The sequence below is a fragment of the Rhinoderma darwinii genome (genome assembly GCF_050947455.1).
Source record: "Rhinoderma darwinii isolate aRhiDar2 chromosome 4 unlocalized genomic scaffold, aRhiDar2.hap1 SUPER_4_unloc_1, whole genome shotgun sequence".
NCBI classification, from domain to species: domain Eukaryota; kingdom Metazoa; phylum Chordata; class Amphibia; order Anura; family Rhinodermatidae; genus Rhinoderma; species Rhinoderma darwinii.
The window spans coordinates 529,515-545,684 of record NW_027461753.1 but is presented as its reverse complement, the minus strand read 5'-3'; the positions used below and the strand labels follow the sequence as shown (position 1 = coordinate 545,684).

General features: G+C 45.5%; 1 protein-coding gene across 1 annotated transcript; it reads left to right on the top strand.

Annotated features, from left to right (window-relative positions):
* The first annotated feature begins 64 nt into the window (after nt 1-64).
* On the top strand, nt 65-2,035 carry LOC142683591 (uncharacterized). The gene has a single exon (XM_075847439.1). It carries the CDS (start codon nt 164-166, stop codon nt 1,772-1,774), a length of 1,611 nt encoding a protein of 536 aa, XP_075703554.1. The 5' UTR covers nt 65-163; the 3' UTR covers nt 1,775-2,035.
* The last annotated feature ends 14,135 nt before the right edge of the window (nt 2,036-16,170 follow it).

The window sequence follows — 16,170 nt, the reverse complement described above, 5'->3', positions numbered from 1 at the left end:
AGATCCAGAGAAAGGCAAGAATATAGCAGAATCAGAGCACGAAACATCCGCTGGCGACAGATCGCGTGATCATTCCATGTTATTAACCCCAAATATTTCCTTACAATTTTTGCAAAAAACTTCTCTAGTAATAATTACCTAGAAATCAATTTCCAAACATGGGATGGTCCCCACCTCTCCCACCTCTCCACCGCCCCCATCTCTCCCGCCTCTCCCACCTCTCCACCGCCCCCATCTCTCCCGCCTCTCCCACCTCTCCACCGCCCCCATCTCTCCCGCCTCTCCCACCTCTCCACCTCTCCCATCTCCCCACCTCTCCACCGCCCCCATCTCCCCACCGCCCCATCTCTCCACCGCCCCCATCTCTCCACCGCCCCCATCTCTCCACCTCTCCCATCTCCCACCGCCCCATCTCTCCACCCCCCCATCTCTCCACCCCCCATCTCTCCCGCCTCCCCCATCTCTCCACCGCCCCCATCTCCCCCACCTCTCCACCGCCCCCATCTCTCCACCGCCCCCATCTCCCCACCGCCCCATCTCCCCACCGCCCCCATCTCTCCACTGCCCCCATCTCCCCACCGCCCCATCTCCCCACCGCCCCCATCACTCCACCCCCCCATCTCTCCCGCCTCCCCCAGCTCTCCACCGCCCCCATCTCTCCCGCCTCTCCCACCTCTCCACCTCTCCCATCTCCCCACCTCTCCACCGCCCCCATCTCCCCACCGCCCCATCTCTCCACCGCCCCCATCTCTCCACCGCCCCCATCTCTCCACCTCTCCCATCTCCCACCGCCCCATCTCTCCACCCCCCCATCTCTCCACCCCCCATCTCTCCCGCCTCCCCCATCTCTCCACCGCCCCCATCTCTCCCACCGCCCCACCTCTCCACCGCCCCCATCTCTCCACCGCCCCATCTCCCCACCGCCCCATCTCCCCACCGCCCCCATCTCTCCACTGCCCCCATCTCCCCACCGCCCCATCTCCCCACCGCCCCCATCACTCCACCCCCCCATCTCTCCCGCCTCCCCCAGCTCTCCACCGCCCCCATCTCTCCCGCCTCCCCCATCTCTCCCGGCTCCCCCATCTCTCCACCGCCCCCATCTCTCCCGCGTCTCCCACCTCCCCCACCTCTCCACCGCCCCCATCTCTCCACCGCCCCATCTCTCCACTGCCCCATCTCTCCACCGCCCCCATCTCTACACCGCCCCCATCTCTCCACCCCCCATCTCTCCCGCCTCCCCATCTCTCCCGCCTCCCCATCTCTCCACCGCCCCCATCTCTCCCGCGTCTCCCACCTCCCCCACCTCTCCACCGCCCCCATCTCTCCACCGCCCCATCTCTCCACCGCCCCATCTCTCCACTGCCCCCATCTCTCCACCGCCATATCTCTCCACCGCCCCATCTCTCCACCGCCCCCATCTCTCCACCGCCCCCATCTCTCCACCGCCCCCATTTCTCCACTGCCCCCATCTCTCCACCACCCCCATCTCTCCACTGCCCCCAACTCTCCACCGCCCCCATCTCTCCCACCGCCCCCATCTCTCCCGCCTCCCCCATCTCTCCACCGCCCCCATCTTTCCCACCGCCCCCATCTCTCCACCCGCCCCCATCTTTCCCACCTCCCCCATCTCTCCACCGCCCCCATCTCTCCACCGCCCCCATCTCTCCACCACCCCCATCTCTCCAACGCCCCCATCTCTCCCGCCTCCCCCATCTCTCCCGCCTTCCCCATCTTTCCGCCATTAGTTTCTTCCTGCTATCATAGCTGGCTGTAGCTTCTCTATCTCCAGTAGGAATCACATAGATGCCGGCAGGTTTATATTGTGTTACACAGAACCACACACTGACATTACAGCAGTTTATATAGCCAATAAGAATTAGTATGTAGACCTGTTCTATTGGATAACACAATGTGGTCAAGATAAGGTTAATTTATCATATACAAAGTGGTCAATATAACAGATGGACGTCCTGCCACTTCCTGTCTGTTATATGACAAAAGAAACAAAATATTGTTGCTTTGTGTTTTCTTAAAAGATACGTTATCATTCTCTACAGTGTTACATTAGTGAAAAGTTTAATTTATGAATTTGTCACCGGCCTTCTCTATCTTCCTGCCTTTCCCACTCTGTCAGAATGTGAGGCAGATATGGAGACCATAGAACAGAATCTGAGGGAGACATATAGAGACTAGACAGCAGAATGTGAGGGAGACATATAGAGACTATACAGTAAAATCTGAGGGTGACATATAGACTATACAGTAGAATGTGAGGTAGACCTATAGAGACTATACAGTAGAATGTGAGGTAGACCTATAAAGACTATACAGCAGAATGTGAGGGAGACATATAGAGACTATACAGCAGAATGTGAGGGAGACATATAGAGACTATACAGCAGAATGTGAGGGAGACATATAGAGACTATACAGCAGAATTTGAGGGAGACATATAGAGACTATACAGCAGAATGTGAGGGTGACATATAGAGACTATACAGCAGAATATGAGAGAGACATATAGAGACTATAGAGTAGAATGTGAGGGAGACATATAGAGACTATACAGCAGAATATGAGAGAGACATATAGAGATTATACAGCAGAATGTGAGGGTGACATATAGACTATACAGTAGAATGTGAGGTAGACCTATAGAGACTATACAGTAGAATGTGAGGTAGACCTATAGAGACTATACAGTAGAATGTGAGGGAGACATATAGAGACTATACAGCAGAATGTGAGGGAGACATATAGAGACTATAGAGCAGAATATGAGAGAGACATATAGAGACTATAGAGTAGAATGTGAGGGAGACATATAGAGACTAGACAGCAGAATATGAGAGAGACATATAGAGACTATAGAGTAGAATGTGAGGGAGACATATAGAGACTATACAGCAGAATATGAGAGAGTTATATAGAGAATATAGAGTAGAATATGAGAGAGACATATAGAGACTAGACAGCAGAATGTGAGGGTGACATATAGAGACTATACAGCAGAATGTGAGGGAGACATATAGAGACTATACAGCAGAATGTGAGGGTGACATATAGAGACTATACAGCAGAATGTGAGGGTGACATATAGAGACTATACAGCAGAATTTGAGGGTGACATATAGAGAAAATAGAGCATAATGTGAGGGAGACATATAGAGACTAAACAGCAGCATGTGAGGGAGACATATAGAGACTATACAGCAGAATGTGAGGGTGACATATAGACTATACAGTAGAATGTGAGGGAGACAAATAGACTATACAGCAGAATGTGAGGGAGACATACAGAGACTATACAGTAAAATCTGAGGGAGACATATAGAGACTAGACAGCAGAATGTGAGGGCGACATATAGACTATACAGTAGAATGTGAGGGAGACCTGTAGAGACTATACAGTAGAAAGTGAGGGTGACATTTAGAGACTATACAGCAGAATGTGAGGGTGACATATAGACTATACAGTAGAATGTGAGGGTGACATATAGAGACTATACAGTAGAATGTGAGGGTGACATATAGACTATACAGCAGAATGTGAGGGAGACATATAGAGACTATACAGCAGAATGTAAGGGAGACATATAGAGACTATAGGGTAGAATGTGAGGGAGACATATAGAGACTATACAGTAGAATGTGAGGGAGACATATAGAGACTGTACAGCATAATGTGAGGGAGACATATAGAGACTATACAGCAGCATGTGAGGGAGACATATATAGACTATACAGTAGAATGTGAGCTAGACCTATAGAGACTATACAGTAGAATGTGAGGTAGACCTATAAAGACTATACAGCAGAATGTGAGGGAGACATATAGAGTCTATACAGCAGAATGTGAGGGAGACATATAGAGACTATACAGCAGAATGTGAGGGAGACATATAGAGACTAGACAGCAGAATGTGAGGGTGACATATAGAGACTATACAGCAGAATGTGAGGGTGAGATATAGAGACTATACAGCAGAATTTGAGGGTGACATATAGAGAAAATAGAGAATAATGTGAGGGAGACATATAGAGACTAAACAGCAGCATGTGAGGGAGACATATAGAGACTATACAGCAGAATGTGAGGGCGACATATAGACTATACAGTAGAATGTGAGGGAGACCTGTAGAGACTATACAGTAGAAAGTGAGGGTGACATTTAGAGACTATACAGCAGAATGTGAGGGAGACATATAGAGACTATACAGCAGAATGTAAGGGAGACATATAGAGACTATAGGGTAGAATGTGAGGGAGACATATAGAGACTATACAGTAGAATGTGAGGGAGACATATAGAGACTGTACAGCATAATGTGAGGGAGACATATAGAGACTATACAGCAGCATGTGAGGGAGACATATATAGACTATACAGTAGAATGTGAGGTAGACCTATAGAGACTATACAGTAGAATGTGAGGTAGACCTATAAAGACTATACAGCAGAATGTGAGGGAGACATATAGAGTCTATACAGCAGAATGTGAGGGAGACATATAGAGACTATACAGCAGAATGTGAGGGAGACATATAGAGACTATACAGCAGAATGTGAGGGAGACATATAGAAACTATACAGCAGAATGTGAGGGTGACATATAGAGACTATACAGCAGAATATGAGAGAGACATATAGAGACTATAGAGTAGAATGTGAGGGAGACATATAGAGACTATACAGCAGAATATGAGAGACATATAGAGACTATACAGCAGAATGTGAGGGAGACATATAGACTATACAGTAGAATGTGAGGTAGACCTATAGAGACTATACAGTAGAATGTGAGGTAGACCTATAGAGACTATACAGTAGAATGTGAGGGAGACATATAGAGACTATACAGTAGAATGTGAGGGTGACATATAGACTATACAGCAGAATGTGAGGGAGACATATAGAGACTATAGAGCAGAATATGAGAGAGACATATAGAGACTATAGAGTAGAATGTGAGGGAGACATATAGAGACTAGACAGCAGAATATGAGAGAGACATATAGAGACTATAGAGTAGAATGTGAGGGAGACATATAGAGACTATACAGCAGAATATGAGAGAGTTATATAGAGACTATAGAGTAGAATATGAGAGAGACATATAGAGACTAGACAGCAGAATGTGAGGGTGACATATAGAGACTATACAGCAGAATGTGAGGGTGACATATAGAGACTATACAGCAGAATTTGAGGGTGACATATAGAGAAAATAGAGCATAATGTGAGGGAGACATATAGAGACTAAACAGCAGCATGTTAGGGAGACATATAGAGACTATACAGCAGAATGTGAGGGTGACATATAGACTATACAGTAGAATGTGAGGGAGACAAATAGACTATACAGCAGAATGTGAGGGAGACATACAGAGACTATACAGTAAAATCTGAGGGAGACATATAGAGACTAGACAGCAGAATGTGAGGGCGACATATAGACTATACAGTAGAATGTGAGGGAGACCTGTAGAGACTATACAGTAGAAAGTGAGGGTGACATATAGAGACTATACAGCAGAATGTGAGGGTGACATATAGACTATACAGTAGCATGTGAGGGTGACATATAGAGACTATACAGTAGAATGTGAGGGTGACATATAGACTATACAGCAGAATGTGAGGGAGACATATAGAGACTATACAGCAGAATGTAAGGGAGACATAGAGACTATAGGGTAGAATGTGAGGGAGACATATAGAGACTATACAGTAGAATGTGAGGGAGACATATAGAGACTGTACAGCATAATGTGAGGGAGACATATAGAGACTATACAGCAGCATGTAAGGGAGACATATAGAGACTATAGAGTAGAATGTGAGGGAGACATAGAGACTATACAGCAGAATGTGAGGGAGACATATAGGGACTATACAGCAGAATGTGAGGGAGACATATAGAGACTATAGAGTAGAATGTGAGGGAGACCTATATAGACTATACAGCAGAATGTGAGGGAGACATCTAGAGACTATACAGCAGAATGTGATGGAGACATATAGAGACTATACAGCAGAATGTGAGGGAGACATATAGAGACTATACAGCAGAATGTGAGGGAGACATATAGGGACTATACAGGAGAATGTGAGGAAGACATATAGAGACTATACAGCAGAATGTGAGGAGACATATAGACTATACAGTAGAATGTGAGGGAGACATATAGAGACTATACAGCAGCATGTGAGGGAGACATAGAGACTAGAGTAGAATGTGAGGGTGACATATAGACTATACAGCAGAATGTGAGGGAGACATATAGAGACTATACAGCAGAATGTGAGGGAGACATATAGGGACTATACAGCAGAATGTGAGGGAGACATATAGAGACTATACAGCAGAATGTGAGGAGACATATAGACTATACAGTAGAATGTGAGGGAGACCTATAGAGACTATACAGTAGAATGTGAGGGAGACATATAGAGACTATACAGCAGAATGTGAGGGAGACATATAGAGACTATACAGCAGAATGTGAGGAGACATATAGACTATACAGTAGAATGTGAGGGAGACCTATAGAGACTATACAGTAGAATGTGAGGGTGACATATAGAGACTATACAGCAGAATGTGAGGGTGACATATAGACTATACAGTAGAATTTGTGGGAGAACTATAGAGACTATACAGTAGAATGTGAGGGTGACATATAGAGACTATACAGCAGAATGTGAGGGTGACATATAGACTATACAGTAGAATGTGAGGGTGACATATAGAGACTATACAGTAGAATGTGAGGGAGACCTATAGAGACTATACAGTAGAATGTGAGGGTGACATATAGACTATGCAGCGGAATGTGAGGGAGACATATAGAGACTATACAGCATAATTTGAGGGTGACATATAGACTATACAGTAGAATGTGAGGGTGACATATAGAAACTATACAGTAGAATGTGAGGGTGACATATAGAGACTATACAGTAGAATGTGAGGGTGACATATAGACTATACAGCAGAATGTGAGGGAGACATATAGAGACTATACAGCAGAATGTGAGGGAGACATATAGAGACTATACAGCAGAATATGAGGGAGACATATAGGGACTATACAGCAGAATGTGAGGGAGACATATAGAGACTATACAGCAGAATGTGAGGAGACATATAGACTATACAGTAGAATGTGAGGGAGACCTATAGAGACTATACAGTAGAATGTGAGGGAGACATATAGAGACTATACAGCAGAATGTGAGGGAGACATATAGAGACTATACAGCAGAATGTGAGGAGACATATAGACTATACAGTAGAATGTGAGGGAGGCCTATAGAGACTATACAATAGAATGTGAGGGTGACATATAGAGACTATACAGCAGAATATGAGGGTGACATATAGACTATACAGCAGAATGTGAGGGAGACATATAGAAACTATAGAGTAGAATGTGAGGGTGACATATAGACTATGCAGCAGAATGTGAGGGAGACATATAGAGACTATACAGCAGAATGTGAGGGAGACATATAGGGACTATACAGCAGAATGTGAGGGAGACATATAGAGACTATAGAGTAGAATGTGAGGGTGACATATAGACTTTACATCAGAATGTGAGGGAGACATATAGAAACTATACAGCAGAATGTGAGGGAGACATATAGGGACTATACAGCAGAATGTGAGGGAGACATATAGAGACTATACAGCAGAATGTGAGGGAGACATATAGGGACTATACAGCAGAATGTGAGGGAGACATATAGAGACTATACAGCAGAATGTGAGGATACATATAGACTATACAGTAGAATGTGAGGGAGACCTATAGAGACTATACAGTAGAATGTGAGGGTGACATATAGAGACTATACAGCAGAATGTGAAGGTGACATATAGACTATATAGTAGAATGTGAGGGAGACCTATAGAGACTATACAGTAGAATGTGAGGGTGACCTATAGAGACTATACAGCAGAATGTGAGGGTGACATATAGACTATACAGTAGAATGTGAGGGTGACATATAGAGACTATACAGTAGAATGTGAGGGAGACCTATAGAGACTATACAGTAGAATGTGAGGGTGACATATAGACTATACAGCAGAATGTGAGGGAGACATATAGAGACTATACTGCAGCATGTGAGGGAGACATATAGAGACTATAGAGTAGAATGTGAGGGAGACATATAGAGACTATACAGCAGAATGTGAGGGAGACATATAGAGACTATAGAGTAGAATGTGAGGGTGACATATAGACTATACAGCAGAATGTGAGGGAGAGATATAGAGACTATACAGCAGAATGTGAGGGAGACATATAGGGACAATACAGCAGAATGTGAGGGTGACATATAGAGACTATACAGCAGAATGTGAGGAGACATATAGACTATACAGCAGAATGTGAGGGTGACATATAGAAACTATACAGTAGAATGTGAGGGTGACATATAGACTATACAGCAGAATGTGAGGGAGACATATAGAGACTATACAGCAGAATGTAAGGGAGACATATAGAGACTATAGAGTAGAATGTGTGGGAGACCTATAGAGACTATACAGTAGAATGTGAGGGTGACATATAGACTATACAGCAGAATGTGAGGGAGAGATATAGAGACTATACAGCAGAATGTGAGGGAGACATATAGGGACTATACAGCAGAATGTGAGGGAGACATATAGAGACTATACAGCAGAATGTGAGGGAGACATATAGAGACTATACAGCAGAATGTGAGGGAGACATATAGAGACTATAGAGTAGAATGTGAGGGAGACCTATAGAGACTATACAGTAGAATGTGAGGGTGACATATAGACTATACAGCAGAATGTGAGGGAGACATATAGAGACTATACAGCAGAATGTGAGGGAGACATATAGAGACTATACAGCAGAATGTGAGGGAGACATATAGAGACTATACAGCAGAATGTGAGGGAGACATATAGGGACTATACAGCAGAATGTGAGGGAAACATATAGAGACTATAGAGCAGAATGTAAGGGAGACATATACAGACAATAGAACAGAATGTGAGGGAGAGATATAGAGACTATACAGCAGAATGTGAGGGTGACATATAGAGACTATACTGCAGAATGTGAGGGACACATATAGAATCTATAGAGCAGAATGTGAAGGAGACATATAGAGACTATAGAGTAGAATGTGAGGGAGACATATAGAGACTATACAGCAGAATGTGAGGGAGACATATAGGTACAATACCGCAGAATGTGAGGAGACATATAGAGACTATAGAGCAGAATGTAAGGGAGACATATACAGACAATAGAACAGAATGTGAGGGAGAGATATAGAGACTATACAGCAGAATGTGAGGGTGACATATAGATACTATACAGCAGAATGTGAGGGACACATATAGAGACTATACAGTAGCATGTGAGGGAAACATATAGAGACTATATAGCAGAATGTGAGGGAGACATATAGAGACTATATGTAGCGTCCATGGCCGCGGGCCGTCGGGTTTACTCACCTCCCGACGCCCGCAGCCATGGATCTGTGAGCGCTGGTCCCCGTCTCCCTCCTAGGAGACGCCAGCGCTCACTTCCGCTCCGTTCGGCTGTGTCACGTAGGGTGCGCGCGCAACTAGGAAATCGTCATCATCATCATCAACTGCCACGATTTCCTGGTCTATAAGAAGGCCCCTGGCCTTCTAATCCTTGCCTGAGCGTTGTTAGTTTTCCCAGTCTGTCTTGCAAATCGTCCCTTAGTGTTTCCCGTTCCTGTTGTTACCCGTACCTTGTTCCCCGTTCCTGTTTCCCGTACTTTGCCTTAGTATCAAGTCGTGCCACGTCCTGTGTCATCTGCCACGTCCAGAGGAATCTGCCACGTCCTGTGTCATCTGCCACGTCCTGTGTCATCTGCCACGTCCGGAGGAATCCGCCACGTCCTGTGTCATCTGCCACTTCCGGAGGAATCCGCCACGTCCTGTGTCATCTGCCACGTCCTGAGGAATCCGCCACGTCCTGTGTCACCTGCCACGTCCGGAGGAATCCGCCACGTCTGGCGCAACTTGCGGCTCCTGTGTCATCCACCACGTTTGGCGCCATCTGCTGCACCCATCTCATCAGTGCCAGAGCTGCGGCCACCGTCTGGACTATCCAGGTACCCTTGTGCGGGACATTGTATTTCTGGGGTTTCCTGTGGTTTGGCCAGCTGCCATCTCGCTACGGCGGTACGGCCTAGTGCGTCCACTAAACCGCTTCGTGACACTCTACAGTAGAATGTGAGGGAGACACATAGAAACTACAGAGCAGAATGTGAGGGAGACATATAGAGACTATATAGCAGAATGTGAGGGTGATATATAGAGACTACAGCAGAATGTGAGGGTGACATATAGAGACTATACAGTAGAATGTGAGGGAGACATAGAATCTATAGAGAAGAATGTGTGGGAGACATATAGAAACTATACAGTAGAATATGAGGGAGACATATAGAGACTATACAGTAGAATGTGAGGGAGACATATAGGGACTATACAGCAGAATATGAGGGAGACATATAGAGACTGTACAGCAGAATGTGAGGGAGACATATAGAGACAATACAGTAGAATGTGAGGGAGACCTATAGAGACTATACAGCAGAATGTGAGGGAGACAAATAGAGACTATACAGTAGAATGTGAGGGAGACATATAGAAACTACAGAGCAGAATGTGAGGGAGACATATAGAGACTATATAGCAGAATGTGAGGGTTATATATAGAGACTATACAGCCGAATGTGAGGGTGACATATAGAGACTATACAGTAGAATGTGAGGGAGACATATAGAATCTATAGAGCAGAACGTGTGGGAGACATATAGAAACTATACAGTAGAATGTGAGGGAGACATATAGAGACTATACAGTAGAATGTGAGGGAGACATATAGAGACTATACAGCAGAATATGAGGGAGACATATAGAGACTGTACAGCAGAATGTGAGGGAGACATATAGAGACTATACAGTAGAATGTGAGGGAGACATATAGAGACAATACAGTAGAATGTGAGGGAGACATATAGAGACTATACAGCAGAATGTGAGGGAGACAAATAGAGACTATACAGTAGAATGTGAGGGAGACATATAGAAACTACAGAGCAGAATGTGAGGGAGACATATAGAGACTATATAGCAGAATGTGAGGGTGATATATAGAGACTATACAGCAGAATGTGAGGGTGACATATAGAAACTATACAGTAGAATGTGAGGGAGACATAGAATCTATAGAGCAGAATGTGTGGGAGACATATAGAAACTATACAGTAGAATGTGAGGGAGACATATAGAGACTATAAAGTAGAATGTGAGGGAGACATATAGAGACTATACAGCAGAATATGAGGGAGACATATAGAGACTGTACAGCAGAATGTGAGGGAGACATATAGAGACTATACAGTAGAATGTGAGGGAGACATATAGATACTATACAGCAGAATGTGAGGGAGACAAATAGAGACTATACAGCAGAATGTGAGGGAGACATATAGAAACTATACAGTAGAATGTGAGGGAGACATATAGAGACTATACAGTAGAATGTGAGGGAGACATATAGAAACTATAGAGCAGAATGTGTGGGAGACATATAGAGACTATACAGCAGAATGTGAGGGAGACATATAGAAACTATACAGTAGAAATTGAGGGAGACGTATAGAGACTATAGAGCAGAATGTGAGTAATATAAATTAGATTAGGAGAAGCTGAGTCGGCTCCCGTTGATTTGTGATCGCTCTTTGTAGAGATTGATGATGATCTGGTTTGAGGTCAGTCAGGAGATGGACGTCTTCTCTTGTAGTCTTCCTCCCTCCTCCCTAATATCGATCCCAGGGCTCCTCAGTCAGTATTTTTGGCCTTCACATTTTATCATTGACCAGAACAATCAGGAAATGAAGAGTCTTTATAAACAATCAGAAGACATTTCACTACAAAATCTTCAGAAACCAAGGAAAAACCACAAGGAGCCATTGACTATAGTGTGAGAAGAACAGACTCCATCTCAGCACACGTGAAAAAAACCTATATTACCTCCATGGAGAGACCTGACGGACGACTACTAAGCCCATCAGACTTCACACTAGCCATCAGTCAGAACTCATTACTACAAGCCGCAGTCTGGTGGACCTCAGGTCTGAGACAGGAGGTCCTAATGATTGAAGGGTGACCAAAATAATGAGGAGACCCAACAAGTGTGACCTCTGGGACTGTACATGTGGATGGTTACAGGAGACCTTGGTCATGTAAACAGTCCAGGGACACGTCAGTCAGGAGACAGTCACTTGAGACAGGCATCAGTCCTGGTATTACATGGTCATGGGACAGACATTTATAGATTAAGACTAAACGGAGACCATGGCCTGAGCACAGCAACCACAGGACCGAAGATGTAGAGATCTACAGACAGCAGATCCGAGACCAAGACATGAAACAATATGAAAAATCCACAAGAGTTAAATGTTCGTGTCTCAGGGAGCAAGAAAAGAAAAAACATGAAGTGCAAATATTGATAAAACCGAAAACATAAGAGGGCGGCGGAAGCAGCAGGAAAAGAGGGAAATAAGAGAAGTGATAAGAGGGGGAAGGAATGCGAGACACGGAGGCCAACAATGAGCAGGAATAAAGGCCCAGCAGGACACAGTGGCCAACAATGCGCAGGAATAAAGGCCCGGCAGGACACGGAGGCCAACAATGAGCAGGAATAAAGGCCCAGCAGGACACAGTGGCCAACAATGCGCAGGAATAAAGGGCCGGCAGGACACGGAGGCCAACAATGCGCAGGAATAAAGGCACAGCAGGACACGGTGGCCAACAATGAGCAGGAATAAAGGCCCGGCAGGACACGGAGGCCAACAATGCGCAGGAATAATGGCCCGGCAGGACACGGAGGCCAACAATGAGCAGGAATAAAGGCCCAGCAGGACACAGTGGCCAACAATGCGCAGGAATAAAGGGCCGGCAGGACACGGAGGCCAACAATGCGCAGGAATAAAGGCACAGCAGGACACGGTGGCCAACAATGAGCAGGAATAAAGGCCCGGCAGGACACGGAGGCCAACAATGCGCAGGAATAATGGCCCGGCAGGACACGGAGGCCAACAATGCGCAGGAATAAAGGCCCGGCAGGACACGGAGGCCAACAATGCGCAGGAATAAAGGCCCGGCAGGACACGGAGGCCAACAATGCGCAGGAATAAAGGCCCGGCAGGACACGGAGGCCAACAATGCGCAGGAATAAAGGCCCGGCAGGACACGGAGGCCAACAATGCGCAGGAATAAAGGCCCGGCAGGACACGGCGGCCAACAATGCGCAGGAATAAAGGCCCGGCAGGACACGGAGGCCAACAATGCGCAGGAATAAAGGCCCGGCAGGACACGGAGGCCAACAATGCGCAGGAATAAAGGCCCGGCAGGACACGGCGGCCAACAATGCGCAGGAATAAAGGCCCGGCAGGACACGGAGGCCAACAATGAGCAGGAATAAAGGCCCAGCAGGACACAGTGGCCAACAATGCGCAGGAATAAAGGGCCGGCAGGACACGGAGGCCAACAATGAGCAGGAATAAAGGCCCAGCAGGACACAGTGGCCAACAATGCGCAGGAATAAAGGGCCGGCAGGACACGGAGGCCAACAATGCGCAGGAATAAAGGCACAGCAGGACACGGTGGCCAACAATGAGCAGGAATAAAGGCCCGGCAGGACACGGAGGCCAACAATGCGCAGGAATAATGGCCCGGCAGGACACGGAGGCCAACAATGCGCAGGAATAAAGGCCCGGCAGGACACGGAGGCCAACAATGCGCAGGAATAAAGGCCCGGCAGGACACGGAGGCCAACAATGCGCAGGAATAAAGGCCCGGCAGGACACGGAGGCCAACAATGCGCAGGAATAAAGGCCCGGCAGGACACGGAGGCCAACAATGCGCAGGAATAAAGGCCCGGCAGGACACGGAGGCCAACAATGCGCAGGAATAAAGGCCCGGCAGGACACGGCGGCCAACAATGCGCAGGAATAAAGGCCCGGCAGGACACGGAGGCCAACAATGCGCAGGAATAAAGGCCCGGCAGGACACGGCGGCCAACAATGCGCAGGAATAAAGGCCCGGCAGGACACGGAGGCCAACAATGCGCAGGAATAAAGGCCCGGCAGGACACGGCGGCCAACAATGCGCAGGAATAAAGGCCCGGCAGGACACGGCGGCCAACAATGCGCAGGAATAAAGGCCCGGCAGGACACGGAGGCCAACAATGCGCAGGAATAAAGGCCTGGCAGGACACGGCGGCCAACAATGCGCAGGAATAAAGGCCCGGCAGGACACGGAGGCCAACAATGCGCAGGAATAAAGGCCCGGCAGGACACGGAGGCCAACAATGCGCAGGATTAAAGGCCCGGCAGGACACGGTGGCCAACAATGCGCAGGAATAAAGGCCCGGCAGGACAGGGAGGCCAACAATGCACAGGATTAAAGGCCCGGCAGGACACGGTGGCCAACAATGCGCAGGAATAAAGGCCCGGCAGGACAGGGAGACCAACAATGCGCAGGAATAAAGGCCCGGCAGGACACGGAGGCCAACAATGCGCAGGAATAAAGGCCCGGCAGGACAGGGAGAGTGGGAGAGCAAAGAAATGTACAAGAGTCACCCAGGATCCCACAATACATCCAAAAAGTGTGTAGGGGCCCGAGCTATTCACTGCCAAGAATACAAAGTCAAAGGAGGCTCCGGGGACATGCTGTACTCTATGCTACTACTACTGCTGACACCAAAACATCAGCACCTGACTACAAAGAATACCAAACCGATAACCAGCAGAGCAACGTATCAGGTCCGAGACCCTTCATGAGAACATTGTACGAGTGTGACCAACACCACAACACGACCGAACGAGACAACGTGACGCAATATTATATATTCTCCATGACAGATCCACAAGAAGAGACCACACACTATATATATATATCTACACCACACACTATATATATCTACACCACACACTATATATATCTACACCACACACTATATATATATATTAACACCACACACTATATATATATCTACACCACACACTATATATATATATCTACACCACACACTATATATATCTATATATATCTATACCACACACTATATATATCTATACCACACACTATATATATCTACACCACACACTATATATATATCTACACCACACACTATATATATATCTATACCACACACTACATATATATCTACACCACACACTATATATATATCTACACCACACACTACATATATATCTACACCACACACTATATATATATCTACACCACACACTATATATATATATATATCTACACCACACACTATATATATCTATCTACACCACACACTATATATCTACACCACACACTATATATATCTACACCACACACTATATATATATCTACACCACACACTATATATATATATCTACACCACACACTATATATATATCTACACCACACACTATATATATATCTACACCACACACTATATATATATCTACACCACACACTATATATATATCTACACCACACACTATATATATCTACACCACACACACTATATATATATATACACCACACACTATATATATATCTACACCACACACTATATATATATATCTACACCACACACTATATATATATCTACACCACACACTATATATATATATCTACACCACACACTATATATATATATATCTACACCACACACTATATATATCTACACCACACACACTATATATATATATCTACACCACCACTATATATATATCTACACCACACACTATATATATATATCTACACCACACACTATATATATCTACACCACACACTATATATATATATCTACACCACACACTATATATATATACCCACACACTATATATATATATATCTACATTACACACTATATATATATCTACACCACACACTATATATATATATCTACACCACACACTATATATATATCTACACCACACACTATATATATATCTACACCACACACTATATATATATCTACACCACACACTATATATATATCTACACCACACACTATATATATCTACACCACACACTATATATATATATATCTACACCAC